We start from the raw sequence: 23,934 nt of genomic DNA, 5'->3' as shown, positions 1-23,934 counted from the left end.
TGCATGCAGTATATAGTTTATAGCTTTCATTTTTATTTTTTGTAGATGTGTCTTATTACGCTATCTAAATTTGAAAAATATATAGAATGTATATTCTCTTGTAGAAAGAAAAATATGAACATAAAAGTGTAGCTATAAGGAACAAATGTTTTGTATTGGTATTACTGCGGAAACAGTGCCGGCAAGACTTTCTATACGTAACATAACCTATATGTAGACTTTACAAGAAATTGAATAAATATTCTTATTGAATCGATATACAATATGATATCGACAGCTAGAGCTATACTTCGTGTTGAACAACATATAAGTTAGTATTAAAGAAGAAAAAGTTATATATGATTATAATGTTATATTTATTCTTTACTAAATTTATGATATCGCTCATGTGTTGTAATGACAACATGACTCAAAAACAAAGTTCTCCAATTAGAATGTTTTGAATCATTAAAATTTTGTAATATTACTTTTAAATGCGATTTTGATTTGGTTCACTAATTAAATCAAATATCACTAGTTCTTCATTAAAAATGAAAATTTAGTGTATCAAATTCTCATATCAGAATTCTTTTATAGACAACTTATTGTTATAGCTAATGAGCGATATATAAATTGATATAAAGATCTCTTATGATTTATATTATATAATTGTTTACTGTTTGTAATTAATGACTCTATATTATTGGTATAACGTTTTTTACATTATTACAGATTACAATATTGTGGTTAATGGGTTTCATCAATCTTGCGTACAATATTTGAATCAGAGATGGAGACAAAAGTATGATTTAAAATTTAAATCTATATTTAAGTATAGAACACAAACACATACACACACACACACTAATATTTTTTTTGACACATCTGACACAAAATGATTATTTCTAAATTTATATACTATATAATTCAATATAAAACATCTAATGTAAAATGCATGAAATTATAAGAATTGATTTTGCTTGAATTAATCTACATACAGAAAATTTATCAACATATTAATGTAATGTTAGTTTAATGATATATATATATATATATATATATATACACACACACACACACACACACACACACACACACACACACACACACACACACACACAATTTACAGTTATAATAGCCTAATTAGTATAATATATTTTTAGACGTGGATTAACAGCTAATCCAAATACTTTTGGTCCCTTGACAAATTTGCCAGATTATACATTTCAAGATGGAAGAGTAACGCCTCTCGGAATAAGACAGAAAGCACGCTTAGATAAACAACGTGATTACGCGGTATGTTAATCAATGGAGATCATTACTTGTTATGAAATTAAGTACTATATATATGTTCCTTACTTTACCAATTTCCAGGCAAGAATTATCACATTAGTAGGAGAGATGGATTATGCTGTTGAAAGACATGCTAAATTGCAAGAAAAGAAAAAACAAAGGAGGCAAAAAATCCTAGATAATAAATTGAAACCTAAAGGAGAATTACTACTTCAAAAACAAGCAGATAAGATAAAACAGTAGTTGTATGTATAAGAAAATAATATACTTGCTTAAATATTATATACAGATGATTTGTTTATTCCATTATTATCCTTTTATTTATACAATAGCTGGTATTAGGTTCGATACACTTGGATCAAAACAATCAAAATAGAATGTTAGAGAAGCATGAGATATATGAAAAAAATATATTTCTAATATTTTATAATTTTCAATATATGATGTAAAGTTTGTATATAGCATATTTATGTAAAGAAATTATTTTTAAGTTTATATCATAATGGCATTATAATACTAAATATACTATAATACTAAGAACGACTACTAATTTACGTACTTCTAATTGTGTTATCATTAATCTCGATTGGCAAGCAATACAGATACATAGCCAGCCGATGTTTTCAGCAACTGAAACATTTCATCCTTTAAACATCAAATATTAAACTTGGAAAGTACATCATTAAGAAATTATAATGTGTACAATAATCTCAAACAATATCATTATTTTATGATTTAAGTAAAATAAAAAAAGGTTCTTTTATATTTTATGTTTTATATAACTCACGTTGCAAAATGTGGACATTGTCATCGGGAATGTTTTTCCTGCAGTGATAGTGAGGGGTTTTTTTGCACGAAGCATAATTAATGTCAAGTTTTTTGCTGCCTTCGGTTTTAAAGTATACCATACATACTCGTATGTGGCGCGATGTATTTTTTCAGACTGCAAAAATGTTTTATATTAGTCACAGACAAATTGATTAAATTAAATGGAGGTTAAATGGAATTATTTAAATTATGCCACATAAATGTACACAGAAAAAACGATTTTTTTTTAAGTATCTAAAAATTAGATAGAGATCTAAAAATAATTTTGTTTGATCAATATATAATTATGTGGATTGCTCAAGTTTGATTGTCAGAATATTAAATTTTTTTAAATATTCAGCATTGCTCATCATGTTTGAACATTCTACAGAATTATTTTGATAATCAACGAAATTATTTCAGATCTGTAAGTAACTAAATTTTTAGATACTTTGCAAAATATTATTTTCGTGTAGAGAGATTAGATTTATTAAGATTTAAATCTATTGATTAATAATTACAAAAATTGCGAGATTTTTAACAGGAAAGATTTTTATGATTTATACCGCAAACTCTATTAAGTTAGCGATAATTTATTATATGGCTTCTATATCAATAATCACGCATGGCGTTTATCATCGCTTAGAAAACACAAAGTTTAAAATTGCGTTATAAGATGTTTTTAAGACTATTTTAAGACTATTAGAAATATGTTTTTAAGATGTCTTAGATGTTTTATGATCCGATTTGAGATTTTGTGTTATCTGGGACATTGATTAAAATTTATATCGTTATATTATGATTCTTAAATAATTTTTATTTGCAGTTCAAATTATAAAAATATTCCAAGTTTGGAAATTAGAGAATTCGTGGTGCATTGCTATTATTAAAAAAAAAAGTTATACTTGAGTCGTGAGAAGTTCTCCAACGGCACAATAAAGACACGTATGCATTAAAACAGCTACACTCGCAGAGATGTATAAAATAAATTGCATAAGTGACAAGTGACCACCTTGATTGACAACCTAAATTAGCAAAAATTATAAACATGTTTTATTTCGAAAGTTATCGCATGTAAATAGTGAAACACTTAAAGGTCAATGATGCGTAAGCTTATTTTACACTATTGATCTCTTATTGTTTCGTTTGATTAGTGATATTTACTTTAGTAAAATGACTATAACTATTATTATACTTACGTTAATTATTAGAAATCCATGAAGACAAAACAATATCCCAAAGAAGAATAACAGGCCAAGCAACATTAAATTGAATGTGTTATCAATGACGTGTATAGATCTGCAAATTAAGATAAAGTGTAAAATAAATAGTAAAGCATATAATAATATATGTTACATATGTAAAACATTTACACAATTTCTATAAAATTATACTACTCTCTAAATCGGAATCGGTACATTTACTGAAAGGCAGTGAACTGACTGATTTTAGTGGTATACTTATAACTATATCAGTGATTATGTACTGCCTTTCAATGATAATACACTGAAAGGCAGTGGATATACTCGATCAGTGTATTATTATTGAGAGTACCCCTTTCTTAAGTGAAATCACTGAAAGATAATAAATAATTACTGATGATCACAGTTATAAGTATAGCACTGCAAATCAGTGAGATATTTTACTGGTTCAGATTTAGAGAGTAGAGTGTAGAATTTTAATTTCTATATGTATAAAGATTTTAAATATTATAGCTTATTTCTAAGAGATATAAGTTGTAATACGAAATAAAAATGTTATTTTTATTAAATCACATATTGATTCATTACAATGAATTATTTTGAAGAAAAATAATTTAAATTCTTTAAAGAAAAGATTAAATTCAGTAGATCTGTTTAAATATGATTTGTTTTCAATTCAGAACCTGATCAAGCGGATGTGGTCATTGACATTGTATTTTAAAAGTGCTTGAAAATTTTGATTCTTCCCCAGGTTGAGTAGTCGCAGATGCAAATTTTCCATCTGGCCGCATACATGTAAGATAAGAAGTCCAAGAAAATTGTCGACTGCAGTGTAAGAAACACCGGATATCGTCAACGAGATTATTTGTATTAGATATGTTATTTCATATTTCGGGCTAGTAGATACATCATGTAAATAATATGTTTGTATTGGCAAAGGCTTTCCAAATGGATCGGTAAAATTTGTTACGTATCTGAGCGTACGGCCGAAAAGGAAAGAGCAAACAGTCACCAGCAATGTAAAAAGTATCATAATTCCGCCGCATATGGCGAGTAAGCGGACGATCCTAGCTTGTTTTAGCATAACATTTCTCTCTTCTTTTATTTTTGCTCTCATCCAATCTTTTACAATCATATTGATTAACGGCGATAGAGCTGGGAAAGTAATGCATTTTTAATAATAATAATGAAAATAAAATAATTATTTTCTTGTAACATTATAATGACATTAAGTTCTCAGTATAATTGACAGTATTTTATTTTAATAGTATATTTAATAGTATATTTATTAAGCTTTGGAAAATAAAGAATACATGTATAAGTGTATAAGTTTAATAATAAAAGGAACAAGAAAGAATTAAAACAGTAGAAAGAAACCTAAAAGATTGAAGGGAATAAATTATTAAACAATAAAATACCTCCTTTCTTATACCACATGATGAAGACTTTCAGTGTTGTTATTACAAGAGGCAGAGTATATTGTAAATTATCTATCATCAGTATCATATCACCCCATACTCTCATTAGTGACACTAAAGCCGGTATAGTTAATACGAAAATTAATGTAATGACGTTGAATAAAAATCCCAGATTTGACAATAATTCTTCACGTTTATCTTTGATCTCTTCCGGCCACAAACCGACAATTTTCAACAAGCAGCGGTTTAGACCTATTGCCCATTTTAAATCTATGTATAATTAATTAAATACGTTAGAAAATACTTTACTTGAAACACTTTACACTGTCTTAAAATGTCACACACTTCATAACATGTCACATAATGTTATAACTGTACTTTATTCAATTATCACACTATAAAACACTATACAATGCAACTTAACTTTTTCATAATTTTATAGAGTATTTATCGCGAGTAAACACTAATTAAATAAAAAATAAAAAATAAAAGGAGGGTAATTTACACTCAAACACTGTTATGTGCTTTTATGTTATATCAATATTATATTGTGATTTCAGTTTTTTACTGTTAAATTATACTGTGAAATTATAGTAAGTTGAATTGATTTGTCGACGTAGTGAGTAAAAATAAGTAAGTAGTTTAATCATGTATTGTAAATATTGAATGAGGGCAACAGTTCATGTCCGATTTATTCTTAAAACTCAAGCAATAATTTGGCGTGCATAAATTAGTTTAATTAATGATGTAATTGTCGTTGTTTTCTACGATCTCTTTCTAACATTCTGGTAGCTAGTATTTGATACTTAAAAAATTAATTTCTTTAACTTATAAAAATAACTTTTTGAAATAATTTCTTTGCTACTAGTAAACATTAACTATGAGGCTAAAATCACAAAAGCTGTGTCTTACGCTCGTAATGCAAATGGCTTACGATTATCTTGCAATCTCTCTTACTACATGATATAACTTTATATGCCGAATTTATATATGTATGTATATTACACAAAATAATCAATTACATTATTTGAAAGCTACATAAAAGTTAAACCTTCAAGTTAGACTAAAATTAAAAAATTAATATAATATATTTTTCTAAAAATTACATGGAGAGTATACATTTGTAAAAATTGTTGCCATTTGCAAAATTAAAATTCAATTTTTATATAAACGTAGTAAACACTAATGATCAATAACTATCTTACGATATCTAAATAGACTATAATGCAGTAATTTTAACGGTTGGTCTTACAATTCAACGCAAAAATTATACAAGATGTCCCACGTATCTACACGTATTTCACGATCTCTGTTTTTCATCTATAATTTTTTATTTAATATAAAGTCAGAATTATAAAAAATGTTTGAAACGTGATGCCATTAAAAGAATAAGTTGTCAAAGACAGTATTTCTCGTTTTCTTTTTGTGAGCTATTATAATTAATCCTTTATACGAGAAAAAACTACTTGGCGCTGAGCTTGGAAGGTACGTATTACATAGTTGCGGAATATTTTTGGGACTTGGATAGAATGTCATCATTAAAAGTGATGTGTCTCTATCTTGTAGATAATAAAGAGCTTCCAAATTTTCTGTTGTCACTCTTGTGGATAATAAATTTAATGAATTAGAATCTTGGAACATTAAATACAATTTGTCTTTTTTTTTTAATATTTTTATTTTGATCATTCTCATTCTCATTTCAATATTTTCATTTCTATTAGAAGAATAACGCTTTTATGTTTCTCTTTTTTTTTGATTTTCCATTTTATTTTAAGATAGAATAAGCCACTGATGCCGATATAGTACCATTTGCTGTTGATTCTGAAAGTAAAAATTGCTGAAATCGCAATTTTAGTTTTTTTAATTATTTCAATTAAATATTTGCAATATTTAAGGATTTCCATTTGCAGAGATAAAAGAATTTTAACAATCCATAATTCAAGTAACAGTATTTCATAATATGTATCTTTTTTTCCTTGTAAACTTTCTATAACTTCGGTTTCAAACATTTTATGTATTTGTTTAAAAATTGCAAATCTATTTTTTTAAAAAGCAAAAATTTTAAATAAATAAGTTAAGTGTAAAAAAAATATATTTTAAATAGAAAATGTATAATAAAAGCCATTTAAATGGCAATGTAATTATATTTGATATGCAATGTAAATACAAAATTTTTGCTTTTTAAAAAAATAGATTTGCAATTTTTAAACAAATACATAAAATGTTTGAAACCGAAGTTATAGAAAGTTTACAAGGAAAAAAAGATACATATTATGAAATACTGTTACTTGAATTATGGATTGTTAAAATTCTTTTATCTCTGCAAATGGAAATCCTTAAATATTGCAAATATTTAATTGAAATAATTAAAAAAACTAAAATTGCGATTTCAGCAATTTTTACTTTCAGAATCAACAGCAAATGGTACTATATCGGCATCAGTGGCTTATTCTATCTTTAAAATAAAATGGAAAATCAAAAAAAAAGAGAAACATAAAAGCGTTATTCTTCTTATAGAAATGAAAATATTGAAATGAGAATGAGAATGATCAAAATAAAAATATAAAAAAAAAGACAAATCGTATTTAATGTTCCAAGATTCTAATTCATTAAATTTATTATCCACAAGAGTGACAACAGAAAATTTGGAAGCTCTTTATTATCTACAAGATAGAGACACATCACTTTTAATGATGACATTCTATCCAAGTCCCAAAAATATTCCGCAACTATGTAATACGTACCTTCCAAGCTCAGCGCCAAGTAGTTTTTTCTCGTATAAAGGATTAATTATAATAGCTCACAAAAAGAAAACCAGAAATACTGTCTTTGACAACTTATTCTTTTGTTGTAATTACATTGCCATTTAAATGGCTTTTATTATACATTTTCTATTTAAAATATATTTTTTTTACACTTAACTTATTTATTTAAAATTTTTGCTTTTTAAAAAGACAGATTTGCAAATTATTATTTTAAAAAAATGTTATTACAGAAGTACAAAATGCAAAATAGCCATTTTTAATTTTGTATTTCTATTTTAAATGTATTTATTTCAAATAACGCACATCTTTGGCGATGTATTCCAGCAATATAATATTTCAATATTTTTAGTTTGCACAAAGTCTGTTTTGTAGTCTGTAGTTTTGCGTGTCATGGTGAAAAACGTTTCTTTTAGCCAAAATTAGAAAATGCTTCTCTTTGATTGCTATTTTTAAATTGTCTAATTGTTGATAGTACTTATCAAAATTATTCATTTGATCAACGGGGAGCAGTTTAAAATAAATTACTCCTAAACCTCACTAAATAAATAGCATCACTTTCTCAGGCCAAATTGACTTTTGCCATGGATTCCTCAAGTTTATCTGCTAATTTTCAAATGTGTTTGTGTTAAATATTGTACAGGATCCATTTTTCAACGCCAGTCACAAGTCGATCCAAAAACGTTTTCTTCGTTTAGTCGGCCAAGCAAAGAAAATTTCAGAAATTTGATTCAATTTATTTGCTTCAATTAACAAATGTGGCACACATATGTTGAGCTTTAAAATGTATCCAATATCTTTTTAAAATGCCGAAATGCGTTTGGTTTGTCAATGTTGAATTTCTCAACAATTTCTTTTGTTGAAATTCGAGAATTATTATGCACTAAATTGCGCGCTATGTCATCATCTATATCATTGCAGAAGATTAACCATGGCTGGTTGTCAAGAAGGAAATCACGTATCATGACTAAATTTCGCAAATTATTTCTTCCCAGTTTAAATTGCACCATAGGCATCTTGAATGTTTTTACGACAGCTCCAATTGTTACATCCTTCAAAAACTCGTACAACACAATAAATCATAAGTACAACTTTTCTTCGTTCATTTTCAAAAATTTTTCACAATGTAAATTTAATTAAAACACACAAGTCTTTCACTCAAATGATCATTAATATGAGGGAGATATTGAAGATAAAAGCACATAACAGAGTGGTTGCATGTATATTACTCTCACCTCTTCTATTTTTTTTGTGTGGCGTAAATCTTGGCGCGGCACAAATATCGGAATTACCTAATACAATTATAGGATTTCTTAATAAAAAATTTTGTTTTTAAATAAAATTATTAATATTAATAAAGTACATATTTACATCACTATTGAAAGAATGCATGCGAGAGAAAAATATTAGATCATATAGTACAAAATATTTCGAATAAATTCGACATTAGCAACATTTTATAAATTTTGCTTTAAAAATAATGTATTTATTTTCTAATTATCGCACGGATGCGGCAAATTAATTTAATAATAAAATACAAAGATCTTTTATCTTTAACATAATTATTTATTTGTAACATTCATTATTTGTTGTAACACAATTATTAAGAAAAAAGTACATTGTTGTGTTCCAGAATTGAAATGCAAAACATATTATTATGTCTCTTCCAATCTTTTTCTCCCTTACATAAGCATTTTCTGAAGTAATCTTAAATTACGATACAGAGAAGTATTATTTTATATTAAATCTACGTTAAGTTATATTAAATCTACGTTTAAAATTATTATATAACGGATAATGAAAAAGAACACCATGATATTTGCTTGAACGATCCATTGATCAAAGAATAACTGATCCGATCTTTCATTGCCAGCAGTACTATCCCCACTTTCTAAATATTGCTACCACGCATGCTTCTGACGAAATTCTTGATACGCGAAGGTAGGTGTACCATCGTAAATATTACAGCAACAAGAAAGAACGTGCTATTATCATCTCGTCAAAGTGTTCATTCGCTGAAAGGGTATAATGCATAAATTATAGTGACGAGTATGCAAAAACGAATATTCGAAGTTGGTTAACTGGTGAAACTGTTTTTGCGTTGTTTCATATTTCTTTTTCTTTTACGAAGACTTTAAATGAAGGGTTGCAATCGCACGTATGAGAAAAAAATTTACTTATGTACGTAAAAAAAAAACGAAATGAGCCAAATCGTTGAAAATTGCAAAAGACTCGTGGAAATCGCACAGCTTGCAGATACTTTTTGCGTTGCTAAAAAATTCCGTTGCTGAAAGAGAAAAGAATTACCATTTGCTGGACACTTGGATGATGCATTATTAATGAATCTGTAGTTGCAGGTGGCTTTCAGACAGTCGAGAAGTGGCCACATAACGAGAATGATACGAAAAAAGAAGTGATTATGATAATTTTTATCAGTGGTTGTTTGAGTTATATCTAAAAGAGATGTGCACGAGATTACAATAAATAAAATAATTCTAAGATTAAATGTTTAAAGTAGAAAATTAGGAATTGAATCATTATATTAATATTTTTCGAATTATTGTACTATTTTTTTTTTGTATCAGTACATATGTATAGGAGTGTTATTGATTGTATATCGGTTTCCTAAATTGTATTTCATAAATATTTTATATTTTTACTTAATATAAGTGATTTAGTGATAACAATATGAAATAAATTATAAATGAGAAATTAGTAATGTAGACAAAATTTAACAAGATATACTTTGTATTATGTGTGCTAACACTTTGAAGAATTAGGTACGACTGACGTTAATTTTTGATTTGATATATATATATATATATATATATATATATATATATATATATATATATATATATAGTATATATATTAAATGAGAAGTACAATATAATAAAAAAAAATAACTTAAACAATATACACTTGGCAATTCTTCTATATAATTAGTAGTAATCTGCCAATTATCTATATATTATCTAATCTGCTAATAGTTTTGCGAATTACTTATGAGAAATTATGAATAATACACCTCAAAAATTTTTAACGATTTCAGATTAGTCTGATTTTCGAGTGTCACGTGCTACAAGAAAACAATTATGAATTAAGAAGAGTGATGAATTAGGAATAAGCAACGCCGATATCTTTCAATTTCAACTTAAAACTACAAATTTTGGGTATGTATTTTGTATGTACACGCTTTTTGTTCTCGGCGATAGTTGTCGATGTCGTTGCTTTTTTGCCATGTAAAATATTTGCCCACCGACAATATTAACGTTAAGAACAAAAAGCGTGCACAAAATACATACCCTGTACAGCGCTTTTAAAAGAAAACTTGTTTTATAAATCACATTATTTACGAAAGAATGCTTTTGCGGTGACATCACAAAACGGTCATAAAATTTGTATTTATCACACGTGAAGATGTTGAAGCGTGAATATGTACGTGAGTTGTGCGAATAATTTCCAGTAAGAGTTTGTTATGCAATATTTATCACACATAGCTAAACTATTTTTACGTTTTTCTACGAAAATCGAGTCGCTAACGCATATAATCGCTCAAGGAGGTTTTATTTGTACATTGGTAAGAAGGGTTTACATCATAAAAAGAAATTGATACAATTTTTTATTGTGCAAACATAAATATAAATTACAATACGATATAATTACTGATCTATCAAGATCTTTATTATTTTCATTCAGAACGAGAAAAAAAAGTACAAAAATGTTTTATTACAATCAAAATAAATTATTGTTGAGTGAGAAAGATACTTTTTTTTTATTAAAACAGCTCAAGTTATGATATGTTACTGTTTTTGCACACGATTGTTTAACATATTTTTGCGATAATGAAATAAGATCTCGTGTTGCGAAGCGGATATTAAAATTGTTTTTAAATGTTCCCGAAGTCGATGATTTTTCGCATGCCATCTTATAACTGTCATTATACATTATATTAATGTAATGATTTTTAATGTATAAAAAATAATATTTTAATTAATGATTAACTTTGGTATATATGCCATATCTACACTGAGAAAAAAAAATTATTAACTTGATTAAATTTTTCAATTTGATTGAATTTATATACAGTTAATTATTTAGATATTTAAGTGAAATAAGTATGCAGTTAAGTTAAATATCTAAATGCTTAAACTGAAATTTAAATATTTTATATATTTAAGTCAAATACATAAATGCTTGAACTGAAGAAATTTAATTGCATTGAAAGATTTTGTCAAGTAAATAACCTTTTTCTCAGTGTATCAAAAATTTTATTTATAAAGTATTACTTACTATATTTAAAGAAAATAATAAACTATATTTACCTTATAAAATCTATTAAATAAATTGTTAGCAATTTTCACTAAGTTGGAAACGATATATGTATATTAACTAAGGAGTAATGTCGATCGCAATCAATGCGATGACGCGACATGCAATAATTCAATGAGCATACATCTTTTTTCGACTAATCAATTTTTAAGTCAACATAATATAATTATTATAAGAGATAAATTGTGCTCTTAAAAAATGTATTAATATAAATTGTAAAAATAAACGCAAAAAAACCATAATTCTTAAATAATAAATTAACATTTTTTAAAGAAAATTTACTGTTAACTAAAAAAAATAGATTACAGAAAAGTAGTTTTTGTAATTTGTAAACGGAAATAATGTACTTGTCTAATAATGTCTTATATAAAATATTATTTGATTAGTTTTGTGTATTTTATTATTTTTTTATTCAATTGATAATTAATAAAGATATTTATATTTGATTTATAACATAACCATGCAATTTTTTTAGAGAACAATCAAAGAAATAAGATATATTTTTTATATTCTACATTGTCAGTGCTACAGTTTTCAATATTTGTTATAACATTTCTCTATAACATATTTATATAAATATTTTATTTTTAATGGCATGTATTAGTACGTATTAATTTATCTTCTAGATCTATCATTCTTAATTTCGATGGGCAAGCAACACAGATACATAGCCTGCCGACGTTTTTAGTAACTAAAACATTTGAATCTTTAACGATAAATTGTTAAAAACGTGGAAGAAAGTATATTGTTAAGAAATAAAAATACACGTTATGATTTCAAATAATGCCGTTGTTTTACAATTTCAGTAAAATAAAAAAAGATTATTACATCTCTTGTATGTTTTATATAACTTACGTTGCAAAACATAGCCATTGTCATCGGAAATATTTTTCCCGCCGTTATATTGAGTGATTTCTTTGAACGGAGCATAATTAATATTAAGTTTCTTGCTACCTTTGGATTTAATGTGTACCACATGTACTCATACGTGGCCCAATGTATTCTTTCAGACTGTAAAAATATATTTTATATATGCTAACTGATATTTGAAGAATTAATTCATTTGAGTGTGTAGAAGAATGGCATTAATAATTTAAATTATATTTCTATATCGTATATATTGTATACTTATATATATTGTATTCACATATGTTCTACTATAAATTATATTGTAATGAAACTAACTTTATCAAAAATTATATAATTAAATTATAATTACAAAAATTACGATATTTATAATTTCTTGTACAAATTAAAATATTTACAATGAGTGTAACAAGTATTTATACGGTAGAGATATGCGAATAATTTTTGCACTTACTGTACATATAATTTACAAATATACATATAACATAAATAAATACAATATATTAAATATATAAACATAGCACACTACAAGTATAATTATTATTTTAATTTATATAGTAATATGATTTATATATTAATTTATATATTAATATACAAAAATTATATGTTGCTTTTTAAACAACTCTTTTATTTGCAATTAAATATGTATATAAATTTGTAACTAAATATGTATATAAATTGTGCTTTTTGATATACATTGCCAGTTCTACAAAAATTTATAGTTAACGTCATGTTATGCTATAAATTTTTAATATTGGCAATGAATTTTGGAACGCCACTTATAAAATTATTTTAAGTTATAAAATTAGATAATTTGCGATTTATCATTATTATTTAAAAAATTGTTTGTATATGTCGCCTGAAAAAAGAAATTCTTTCATTACTAGTTATTGCAATAAATATCATCATATACGCTCTCTCCTCTCCAAATTCCAATTGGTATGATGCCCACCATGCAATGAGGCACTTCTAAATTCAAATCTTATAATTAGTTGAAATGATATTTTTTGTAATAATTTTTATAGTTCTTTTAGATGCTTGTGGTATCACTATTAAAATGGACGATTAATTTAGTTTTAATATTATTTCTGGTTTCACTTTATGATCGTGTTTCAAGTCTATTTCAACTCATATTAGCACGCAGTTAATTTCTTCTCATGAATGTATTATTCACATATTAGTAGATTTAATATATTACAAAAATTATTACTCTTTTTACTTACTTGAGTCACGAGAAATTCTCCAACTGCACAATAAAGACACATGTGCATTAAAACACATAGAGTCGCAGCGACATAGAAACTCAATTGCCCGATTGGCAAGTGACCACCTCGATTAACAACCTGAATTATTGTAAATTATGTACGTTATATTCAAAAATGTATTATTTTATCATTTAACGTTATTGCACGAAAAATGATGATAGAAACAAATAGAAAAATGCTTAAAGATTAATGATGAGTATTGATAAATTTATCTTGCAATGTCAATCTTATTAAGTATCTCATTAACAGGTATTATTAATTAGCAATATTAACATTAGCACACAATAATTTTGTATAAATATTTTTACTTACATTAATTATTAGAAATCCATGAAGACAAAATAGTATCCCAAATAAAAATAATAATCCGAGCAGCATTAAATTAAATGTATCATCAATGATTTCTATAGATCTGCAATTTAGGATGTAATGTAAATTAAAACATAAAAATGCATAAAAATGTATAAAAATTGTTTATATAATTTGTTTAAAATTATATAAAAGATTATGTCAAAAAATAAATAAAAATGGAACTGTGAATTAATATTTTTATTTGATTCTCCTCGTCAAGACAATTTTAACGATATGTTACAATAGGAGTCAAATTGGTAGTTATAACAGTCAAAATGATCAGTGAAATAAAGTACTTTAAGATAGCGCAGTGACTGACAGATATGGCTCAGCAGTCCACGCGATCATAATCAATTTAATTTTTTTGTTTTTATTTCTTATTTTATTTTTTTGATTTTTTAAAAATATATTTTGAGCAATATTTGCCAGCCACTACGCTGCGGACCACCTTAAAGAACTCAACTTTATAGTCTCTTTTTTGGCTGTTATACTGATTTGATCTCTATTACAGCATATCGTTAGAATTGTTTCGACGAGAAGAATCGATTAAAAGCATTAATTCGCAGTTTTATTTTTGCTCATTTTTCGACATACTTTTTATAGATTTCAAAGAATCAAAGGTTTATTCAAAAATTCTAAATTCTACATTTATAATTTGTTTTAAAAAAAACTCAAATCAAACTTGGATGATAGATTCTATAATTTTTCCGAAAAAAGATAATTAATATTTAAAGGAATGATCAAGTGTGTGGTGCTCGGCAGATCCACGTCTGAATACGATTTGTGAATATTTTCGATTTAAAACCTGATCAAGCGGATATGGTCTATGATGTTGTACTTTAAAACTGCTTTGAATTTCGAATCCTTCCCCAGATTGAGTAGTCGCAGATGCAGATTTTCCATCTGACCGCATATGTGTAAAACCAGTAGTCCAAGAAAGTTATCGACTGCGGTGTAAGTCAGACCGGATACAGACTGCCCAATTACTTGTATGGCATACGTTAGTTCGTAGTTTGGACTGCTAGATACATCGTGCAGATAATATGATTGAATTGATAAAGGTTTTCCCATTGGATCGGTGAGATTCGTTACATGTCTAAGTGTCCATCCGAAAAGAAAACAGCAGATGGAAATCAGTATTGTAGAAATTATCATGAGCACTCCACACATAGCAAGCAGGCGGATGATCCTGGCTTGTTTTAGCATGATGTTTCGTTCTTCTTCTATTTTTATTCTCATCCAATCTTTCACAATCATATTAATCAATGGCGATAAAGCTGGGAAAATAATGTGTCTTTAATATATTGCATATAACACACCCCGTCCAAGGAATGCCCTCGCACAGGATGAGCTACGTCGGATGCTTATAAAATTATTATACTATTTTTTTGCATTATTATTATGATACTGTATCTTCAGCTTAATTGGTAGTTAATTTTAGTAGTCTAATAGACTTTAAAATTTGTAATTTCAAAAAAAAGAGCAAGTTAGTAAATTAGGGGTGCGTTCCACTTAATGTTTGCAATGCTCATGGAATTTCATCTTTGTTGTTGATCAAATATTAAACAAGGAAAAATGATGCTCGCGAGTATTGCAAGCGTTAAGTAAAACGTGCTTTAGGTAAAAAACAGAGGCAAATAAATTATTAAATGATACAATACCTCCTTTCTTGTACCACATGATGAAGACTTTTAGTGCCGTTATCAAAAGTGGCAGGGTGAATTGTAAATTATCTATCATCAGTATCATATCACCCCATACTCTTATCAATGATACTAAAGCCGGTATAATCAATATGAAAATCAGAGTCATGACGTTTACTAGAAATCGAAGCTTCGATAATAATTCTTCGCGATGATTTTTACTTTCTTCCGGCCACAAACCGACAATTTTCAACATGCGACGATTCAGACCGATAGCCCATTCTAAATCTACGTAATTAATTAATCAAATATAGATTAGAAAGAAGCCTTTATTGGAATGTCACTTTACACTGTTTCACAATTTTTGCATATTAAAATATTATAAGGGGGCACTTGAAATATTACTTTACATTGTAAGACACAATATAATACACTTTTTTTAATAACTTTATGTATTATAAAAATTTAGAAAATTGAAGACAATACATATACACAGTTATGAAAAATATGTTTCTTGAAGTATTTTAAAATTTTATTTTTTAAATTAAAATATTAACTTATTAATATAAACATACTAACATTGATAGAAGAACGTATTATGTTTACATTAACATTAAGAAAATATTTGTGAGAAAAAAATATTGAAACGCTGAGTATTATACAATAGGACATTTGGTAAATTTTGAAACTATTGTATAAGTAGAGTGTATTTATAATCTAATTAACGTGTCAGAAATGCAGCAAACTAATTTGATGATAAAATGTAAAATATTATTATATAAATATTTAAAAAAAGTATATTGATTGTAACATCAAAATTCAAATGTCTTATTGTCTCCAGTGTTGGGCAGAACTGAATTACGATTATTGTTGTAACTAAATTACAATTACAGTTACATTGAAAATTAATTGCAATTAATTATATTTCTACAAATATAATTAATAAGTATTTGTAATTGGTTGAATTTTACAATTAGTAATTACGAAAAAACATTGCTGACAGTTTTTATTATTATAATTGGTAATTGTAGTTGATTATGCAGTTTTGATTAATGTGGATAGAATAGAGCAGCTCGCACTCAACTTATTATTTTGCTTTATATATTTATGTAATTGTAAAAATAATTATATGCAATTATAATTTTAACTAAAATAAATACAATTGTAACTGCATTAAGTGTAATTGTTATTTAACAATTACTACAATTGTAATTATTTGAATGGCAATTACAGCGTAATTTTAATTACAATGTAATTGTAATTAATGCAATTGTAATTGTAATTAATTACATTTATTAATCACTTGTACCCAACATTAATTGCATTTGACTTTCCAATTCTTTTCTTTCTTCTTTAAAAAGTAAATATTTATTGCAATAAAATCCTGAATTGATACAAAAAGATATTATTTTATATTAAATCTATTTTTTTATTAAGATTTATAATATTGATAATAAAAAGAACACCATTATATTCGCTTGAACGATCCATTGGTAAAAGATTACTGGTTTCTCTTTGTCAACGATATCATCCCCATTTTCTGAACATTACTACTACGCATGCTTCGAACGAAATTCTGCGGTATATTGCACCGTCGTAAATATTATAGCAACCAGAACGAACATGTGTTATTATAGTCTTGTTAAAATGTTCCTTCAACGAAGGGTATGATGTATAAATTATAATGGTACGATGGACATTTGAAGTTTACTGACTGGTAGAACTGTACTTTTTCACATCGTTTTGTACTTTTTTTTCGCTTATGCTGCCGAAGACTTTGCAGATGAAGAGTTGAAACCGAGCAGAAGAAAAAAATGTTCCATGTTCGCATAAAAAGACGAAATGAGTCAAGCTGTTGAAAATTTCGCATAAAAAGAGAAAAAAATTAACGTTTGCTGGACATTTGGACAATGCATTATTAATGAATGTATAGCTGCAGAGTTGTTTTGATCAGCCAGTTGGGATGTGGTCACATAACGAGAACGATACAAAGAAATAAGTGACAAGTGACAATTTGAGGATATATACGAATTTGTGCGGAAAGATATACGTGCGCAAATGTTTATGTCTTAAAAATACTATAAAAATAACATGCTTATTACATAAACAAATATAAATTTAACAATTCTGAAATTAAAACAAATCCAATTAAATTGCTAATATGAGCCGTCCTGGTTATTAGTGCGAACACAACAAGATACATATACGAGACTTTCCGTAATCCGTTGAAACATATATAATTCAAAAATTTTCAATACAATCGTATTATAAATTCTATAATAACATACAATTCTAGTAACATACAGACATTTTGATCTATGATGTGGATTCTCTTCAGTGTAACCGTCAAACAAAAAATAGCGAAAATTTGAAATCGGTGATGGCTGTGAACTCTCCTCCCTCGTTACTCATGTTTGTCTTCTAAAAATTGTGCAGGTTTAAAATCAATAATTTGTTCATAATTAAAACTTTAATAGTATTATAAAAATTTTCTACTCAATAGAGAAAACTACAAACAAATTACCTTATATGTTATAAAAAAAGAGATCGAGCTTTGAATTTACTAAACATAAATGTGGATTACCATATGACGATGTTGCAGACAGTCTAAATTACAGTTAAAGTAATTACAATATTACAGTAACTGTCGAGTTAAAATTACATTTAATTTGCAGTGTTGGTGCAATTGTAATTGTGATTAATTACTTTTATTAATCAATTATATTACATTACGTTATTATACTTGGATGTATTATTAATAATGTATAGCTGCAGAGTTGTTTTGACTACATAGTTGGGATGTAGACACATAACAAGAACGATGTGAAGAAATAAGTGACGAGTAATATTTTGTTATTAATTCGAATTAGTGCTGAAAGACTGTGAACTTATGAATGTTTAAACCTTAAAAAATTATAAGAATAAAATGCTTAAAATGGAAAAATGTGTAACTTGCACATCATTAGTGTGTGCTATATTTTTTATGCTTTTTATCTGCATATAAAATATGTATATTATATATTATAACATAAACGGTACTGTATTAAAAAACGTCATTTTTCATGGCTACGGATCTGCGATTAAAATCTGATAATAAAATTAATGCATAGCAAATTTATAAAAACAATTTATTTTTAATTTTACATCATCATACCATATGTTGAATAAATAATGAATCGATTTATCTAATTTTTCGTTATTAATTTCGAACCGCAAGTAACATAGATATATAACCCATAGATGTTTTTAATATCTGAAATGTATGATTTTTTACAGTAAAGTGCTGAAAGCTTTAAAGTAATATATTAAGAAATTATAATTTGTATAATAATCAAAAAAGATACATTATGTATCATTATTCAAAAATAAAAAATAAAATTAATCCCATATTTTATATGCTTCACATAACTCACGCTGCAGAATGTTGTCATTGTCATTGGGAATATTTTTCCTGCTGTGATATTTAGTTGTCTCTTTGCACACAGCATAATTAATGTCAAGTCTTTTGCTGTTTTCAAGTTTAGAGTATACCATATACATTCATACGTAGTTCTATGTATTTTTTCAGACTAAAAGAAAATACATTTTATATTTATTAATTGCTGAAAAATTATTAAATCAGTCTAATAAAGAAGAAATAGCATTAATTATTAAAATTATATTGTTTTATTTTAAAAGTAATAAAGATTTGATTTATTGCAAATTGAATGGGTTGATTACACACCTACGTACGCGCACGCACACAATTACAAAAAGTACCATTTTTATAAATTATACTATAAGTTGAGATTATTAATGATTGTTTTCTTCAAAAGAAAACTTGGACTAATCATTATAAAAATGTTTTACCGTTTTTTTCCTCACGTGAACGGTTAGTTTGAATAATATAAAAATGTTTGGTTTAATAGTATTATTTAATTTTATGTCGCAAATAGAAATTTTTCCAGAAAAATGAACTGTTGAAGCGTATTGCAGATGAGTATGTTTGAGTAGTAATAACGTTTTTATGACAATTTTTCAGTGGTAAGGACATGTTATATATAAATTTGAGATGTAAAAACGTATATTTATCTACTAATACAAAATACTCGTTTAGTAATGTGTGGATATGCTTATTATTTTTATGTACAAATATCATAAATCAGATTAGACAATTGAGTTGCTTTTTTTAAATTAGCTATTCTTCAATCATATGACTTAATAATAGTTTGAATTAGCACGCATAAGGTATACGTTAAGTCAATTGGAAATAAAATAAAGTTAAAGAAAAGCAAAACAAATTGTTCCAAGATTAAAGTATGCTTAATTAAATACAATTTAAAAGAACTGTACTAAATCACATTAAAGAAAACTTTTGAAGATAATTTAATAGTACTTGTTACTTTAAATAGCGGGTTCACGGCATAAACATCAATATTAAAATTTATTAAATAATAAATTTTTAAGTTAAAAAATTTAAAATAATAAGAGAGAGAGAGAGAGAGAGAGAGAGAGAGAGAGAGAAAGAAAGTAAAAATAAATGTCAAACCATCATAAATTGTACATATTTAATGCCATTAAATAAACGGCTATTTTTTATATATTATCTAGATGTTTTTCTCTTATTTTTATTAATTCTATAAAAATTATATAATGATTTTTAAATAACTTTAACATATAAAGTAAAAATTATAAAGATATTTCAAGTCATGGAATTTGATTGAATAATTTGCACTTTGATGTTAATACTCTTATAAAAACTATTATTAAACTTACTTGATTTACAAGTAATTCACCAACTGTACAATAAAGACCCGATTGCAATAACATACTTGCAATTGCAGAAAAGTACCAAGTTATTTTTGGGATCGACAAGTGACTATCTTGATTAATAGCCTAAACTAAATGTAAATTAGATACATTATGTTTTAAAATGTATTATATATTTTACAGTATAGTATTTTATTATTTCTAAATTATTACATAAAAAATTGATATTTATAATAATTTATAATAACAAAAAAGAAATATCTTAATAAGATATTAGCTTTAACTATAATAAAATAAGTTAAAAAAAAATTAAATTATTAATTTTACTTACATTAACCATTAGAAATCCAAGAAGACTGATTAGTATGCAACTGAAGCCTATTATGCCAAGCAGCAATAAATTGAACGTGTCATCAATGGCTTCTACAAATCTGCAACTTAGATGTGATATAAAATATAAGATAACACTAGTGCAATAAATCATTTATGTTCCCTTGAAATTATAGAAAATTTTACTTTCAAAAATTTTTTTTAAGAAATTTGGAAGATAAATTATAAAACAAAATTATATTGTGTATTTTTAGGAATTTAAACCTCGGTGATAAATTTTTTAATAAATTTTTTTAAGGAAAAAAAATTAAATCCGTTTAATTTATACTTGAATATGACTTGTTTTTGTGAGAACCTGATTAAGCGGATGTGGTCTTTAACGTTGTACTTTAAAACCGCTCTGAAGTCCGGATCCTTTCCCAAATTCAATAATCGCAGATGCAGACTCTCCATTTGACCACATACATGTAAGATCAGTAGTCCAAGGAAGTTGTCGATTACAACGTAAGTTAGAGCGCATGTAAATACGCTGATTGTTTGTGCTAGATATGTTAGCTCGTATATCGGGCTGTTGGATATATCGTACCAGTAGTGTGTAGGAATCGGTAAAGATTTTTCAAGATTAGTGAGATTTTTCACATGCCCGAAGTATTGTTTAAAAAATGTAGGACTCATTCTAATAAACGCTGCGAAAATGGCAACGAATATTCCGCCTTTGATAAGTATACGAGTAATTCTGGCATTTCTTAGCATGACATTTCGCTCTTTATTCATTTTCACTCGCATCCAGTCTTTTATAATTATGTTAATCAACAGCGATAAAACTAGAAAAATAATGTCCTTAACTTCAGTGTCCTTAATTATACATATACACAAAAAACTCTATTTTTTGCCTTAGTTTTATGTGCTTTTTTAGTCGTCATAGTAATTAATTTAAATTTTACATTTACATATTGTATCTAACATTTAATATTTTATAAGGTGAAAATATTTTGTTTAATAAAGTAATAAAGAAAAGATAAATTTTACAAGATGAGTCTTAAATTTGTTAATCAATAAAATACCTTTTTTTTTATACCACATAATGAAGATTTTGAGTATCGATAACAAAAAAGGCAAGGTAAATTGTAAATTATCTATTATTTGGATCATGTCACCCCATATTTTTATTAGTTGAGCTAAAGCCGGTATAATTAATACAAATATTATCAACGTAGTGTTAAACAGCATCCGAAACTTTGAAAAAAATTCATCATGCTGATCTTTATTCTGTTGCGGCCACAAGCCAATCATGTTCAATACACTGCGATGTAGACCAATCGCCCATTCTAAATCTACGTAATCATCCGTAAAAAATTTTTATACATAAATTTTTATAAATAATTATAGATAATTATATATCTAAAAGTTGATCATATATTATTTATTATTATATTTAATTATATTTAATTATATAAAATTATATAAAAATATAAAGGTTTGGAGGGGATAGTGGAATACCATTTTGGTTCTTGATAATAACTTAGAAAGAAATCTCGTGAAGTGAAAAATTTAGATTTGTATGAAATTTGGCATAAATGTAGAAAGAGTAAATATATGAATGTAAAAATTTTTAGTTGCAACTAAAAAACGGTTTGAAAGGGCGAAATTACCTCTCAAATATAAAAATATTTTAGCTTTTTTAAAATATACTTTGTAAGCTAAACAAAATATTACATACCAAATAAAATGTTTTACATCAAAGTTTCACAATACTAATATCTCTAATTACTCTATTAATTTTCTAAAAAAATTGTTTTCAAAGATTAAAGTTTTGTATATAATAGTATAATACAAACCAATAAAGTTAAGGTGGTTTTATTTTACGTGTATCCATGTGTTCATAACTAATTCACCCCTTTGAATCATTTTTAGCAACAAATAAAAATTTCTAAATTTGAGTATTTACCCCCTTTACATTTATATGAAGTTGTAATAAAATTGGAATTTTAATGTAAAAAATAGAAAGTAATTAAAAAATAAATTAGGAAAGAATTTTTTTGGGAAAATAAATAGCATAATTAAATAGACATTTTTACTGTAAAATATTGGTATAAAATTTTTTGGTATTTTGTTAGTTTACGAGATATATTAAAGAAAGGCGCAAGTCTTGTTACTTTTAAAGAGTGGTTTCATCCCTTCAAACCGTTTTTTAGCCACAAGTAAAAATTTCTAAATTTATATATTTATTTTCTCTACATTTATGCTAAGTTTCATTAAAATCTGAATTTCTCATTTTACGATCAAGGTTTCCTTTGTCAGTAAATAGTAATACGATATAATTCTAATCAACGTTAGTTTATTAACCGTAGAGTTCTACCAATCACTATTTAGATAGAAGTTTATTAAATATATAGAACAACTTTTTTTATAAAAAAAACTAAATTAAATGTAAAAATTAATTATTTTTTAATTATGATACAGAAAAGTGTTGTTTTAAATTAAATCTTTTTTTGTTAAAATTATTAACTGATAATGAAAAGGTACACCATTATATTTGTTTGAACTATCCATTGGTGAAAGCGTTACTGGTCTTTTTTCATCAACGATGTTATTCCCTAGACGTTGCTAAGACGCGTACTACCAATGAAACTCTTGAAACATGACACGATGCGCCGTCGTAAATATTGTAACAATTAGAAGGAACACTTGCTATTATACTCTCGTCAAAGTTTTCATTCGGCGAAAGGATGTAATGTATAAATTATAATAGTGGCAACGCAAAATGAGCGTTTAAAGTTTACCGACCTGTACAACTGTACTTTTTTTATATGCTTTTATATACTTTTTCCTTTTGCTATCGAAGAGCTCGTAGATAGTTGCAATTGCCTATGAGATAAAAACTTTCTCAGACACAAAATGAAGAGACAAAACGAGTCAAACCGTTGAAAATTTTA

The 23,934-nt window shown here is 26.3% G+C and overlaps 4 protein-coding genes across 7 annotated transcripts; 1 reads left to right on the top strand and 3 right to left on the bottom strand.

The window, feature by feature from the left end:
- The first annotated feature begins 108 nt into the window (after positions 1-108).
- LOC105198214 (39S ribosomal protein L52, mitochondrial) lies at positions 109-1,558 on the top strand. Its single transcript, XM_011164867.3, has 4 exons — positions 109-310; positions 712-781; positions 1,143-1,275; positions 1,354-1,558. Exons 1-4 carry the CDS (start codon positions 265-267, stop codon positions 1,513-1,515), a joined length of 411 nt encoding a protein of 136 aa, XP_011163169.1. The 5' UTR covers positions 109-264; the 3' UTR covers positions 1,516-1,558.
- A 110-nt stretch (positions 1,559-1,668) lies between these two features.
- LOC105198212 (odorant receptor Or2) lies at positions 1,669-5,249 on the bottom strand. Its single transcript, XM_011164866.3, has 6 exons — positions 4,700-5,249; positions 3,965-4,436; positions 3,279-3,378; positions 2,985-3,104; positions 2,060-2,215; positions 1,669-1,902 (listed from the first exon to the last, which is right to left on the bottom strand). Exons 1-6 carry the CDS (start codon positions 4,803-4,805, stop codon positions 1,849-1,851), a joined length of 1,008 nt encoding a protein of 335 aa, XP_011163168.3. The 5' UTR covers positions 4,806-5,249; the 3' UTR covers positions 1,669-1,848.
- Positions 5,250-12,305: 7,056 nt separating this feature from the next.
- On the bottom strand, positions 12,306-18,027 carry LOC105198230 (odorant receptor 43a). Of its 3 annotated transcripts, none has more exons than XM_026137362.2 (7): positions 17,386-18,026; positions 15,938-16,207; positions 15,082-15,553; positions 14,238-14,337; positions 13,884-14,003; positions 12,649-12,804; positions 12,306-12,484 (listed from the first exon to the last, which is right to left on the bottom strand). In XM_026137362.2, the coding sequence occupies exons 1-7, from the start codon at positions 17,408-17,410 to the stop codon at positions 12,431-12,433; spliced, it is 1,197 nt and encodes a 398-aa protein (XP_025993147.1). In that variant the 5' UTR covers positions 17,411-18,026; the 3' UTR covers positions 12,306-12,430. The 3 variants fall into 3 exon arrangements, with proteins under 3 accessions (XP_025993147.1, XP_039312119.1, XP_039312120.1); XM_039456185.1 differs by having other exon boundaries at positions 15,115-15,553; XM_039456186.1 differs by having other exon boundaries at positions 12,359-12,499; positions 17,386-18,027.
- A 1,006-nt stretch (positions 18,028-19,033) lies between these two features.
- LOC113004328 (odorant receptor 43a-like) lies at positions 19,034-23,681 on the bottom strand. Of its 2 annotated transcripts, none has more exons than XM_039456180.1 (7): positions 23,527-23,681; positions 22,063-22,332; positions 21,354-21,822; positions 21,000-21,105; positions 20,675-20,794; positions 19,333-19,488; positions 19,034-19,172 (listed from the first exon to the last, which is right to left on the bottom strand). In XM_039456180.1, the coding sequence occupies exons 1-7, from the start codon at positions 23,549-23,551 to the stop codon at positions 19,119-19,121; spliced, it is 1,200 nt and encodes a 399-aa protein (XP_039312114.1). In that variant the 5' UTR covers positions 23,552-23,681; the 3' UTR covers positions 19,034-19,118. The 2 variants fall into 2 exon arrangements, with proteins under 2 accessions (XP_039312114.1, XP_025993159.2); XM_026137374.2 differs by having other exon boundaries at positions 21,000-21,099.
- Positions 23,682-23,934: the final 253 nt, after the last annotated feature.

The sequence above is a fragment of the Solenopsis invicta genome, chromosome 12, assembly GCF_016802725.1.
Source record: "Solenopsis invicta isolate M01_SB chromosome 12, UNIL_Sinv_3.0, whole genome shotgun sequence".
NCBI classification, from domain to species: Eukaryota; Metazoa; Arthropoda; class Insecta; order Hymenoptera; family Formicidae; genus Solenopsis; species Solenopsis invicta.
This window is presented reverse-complemented; position numbering and strand designations above follow the sequence as displayed.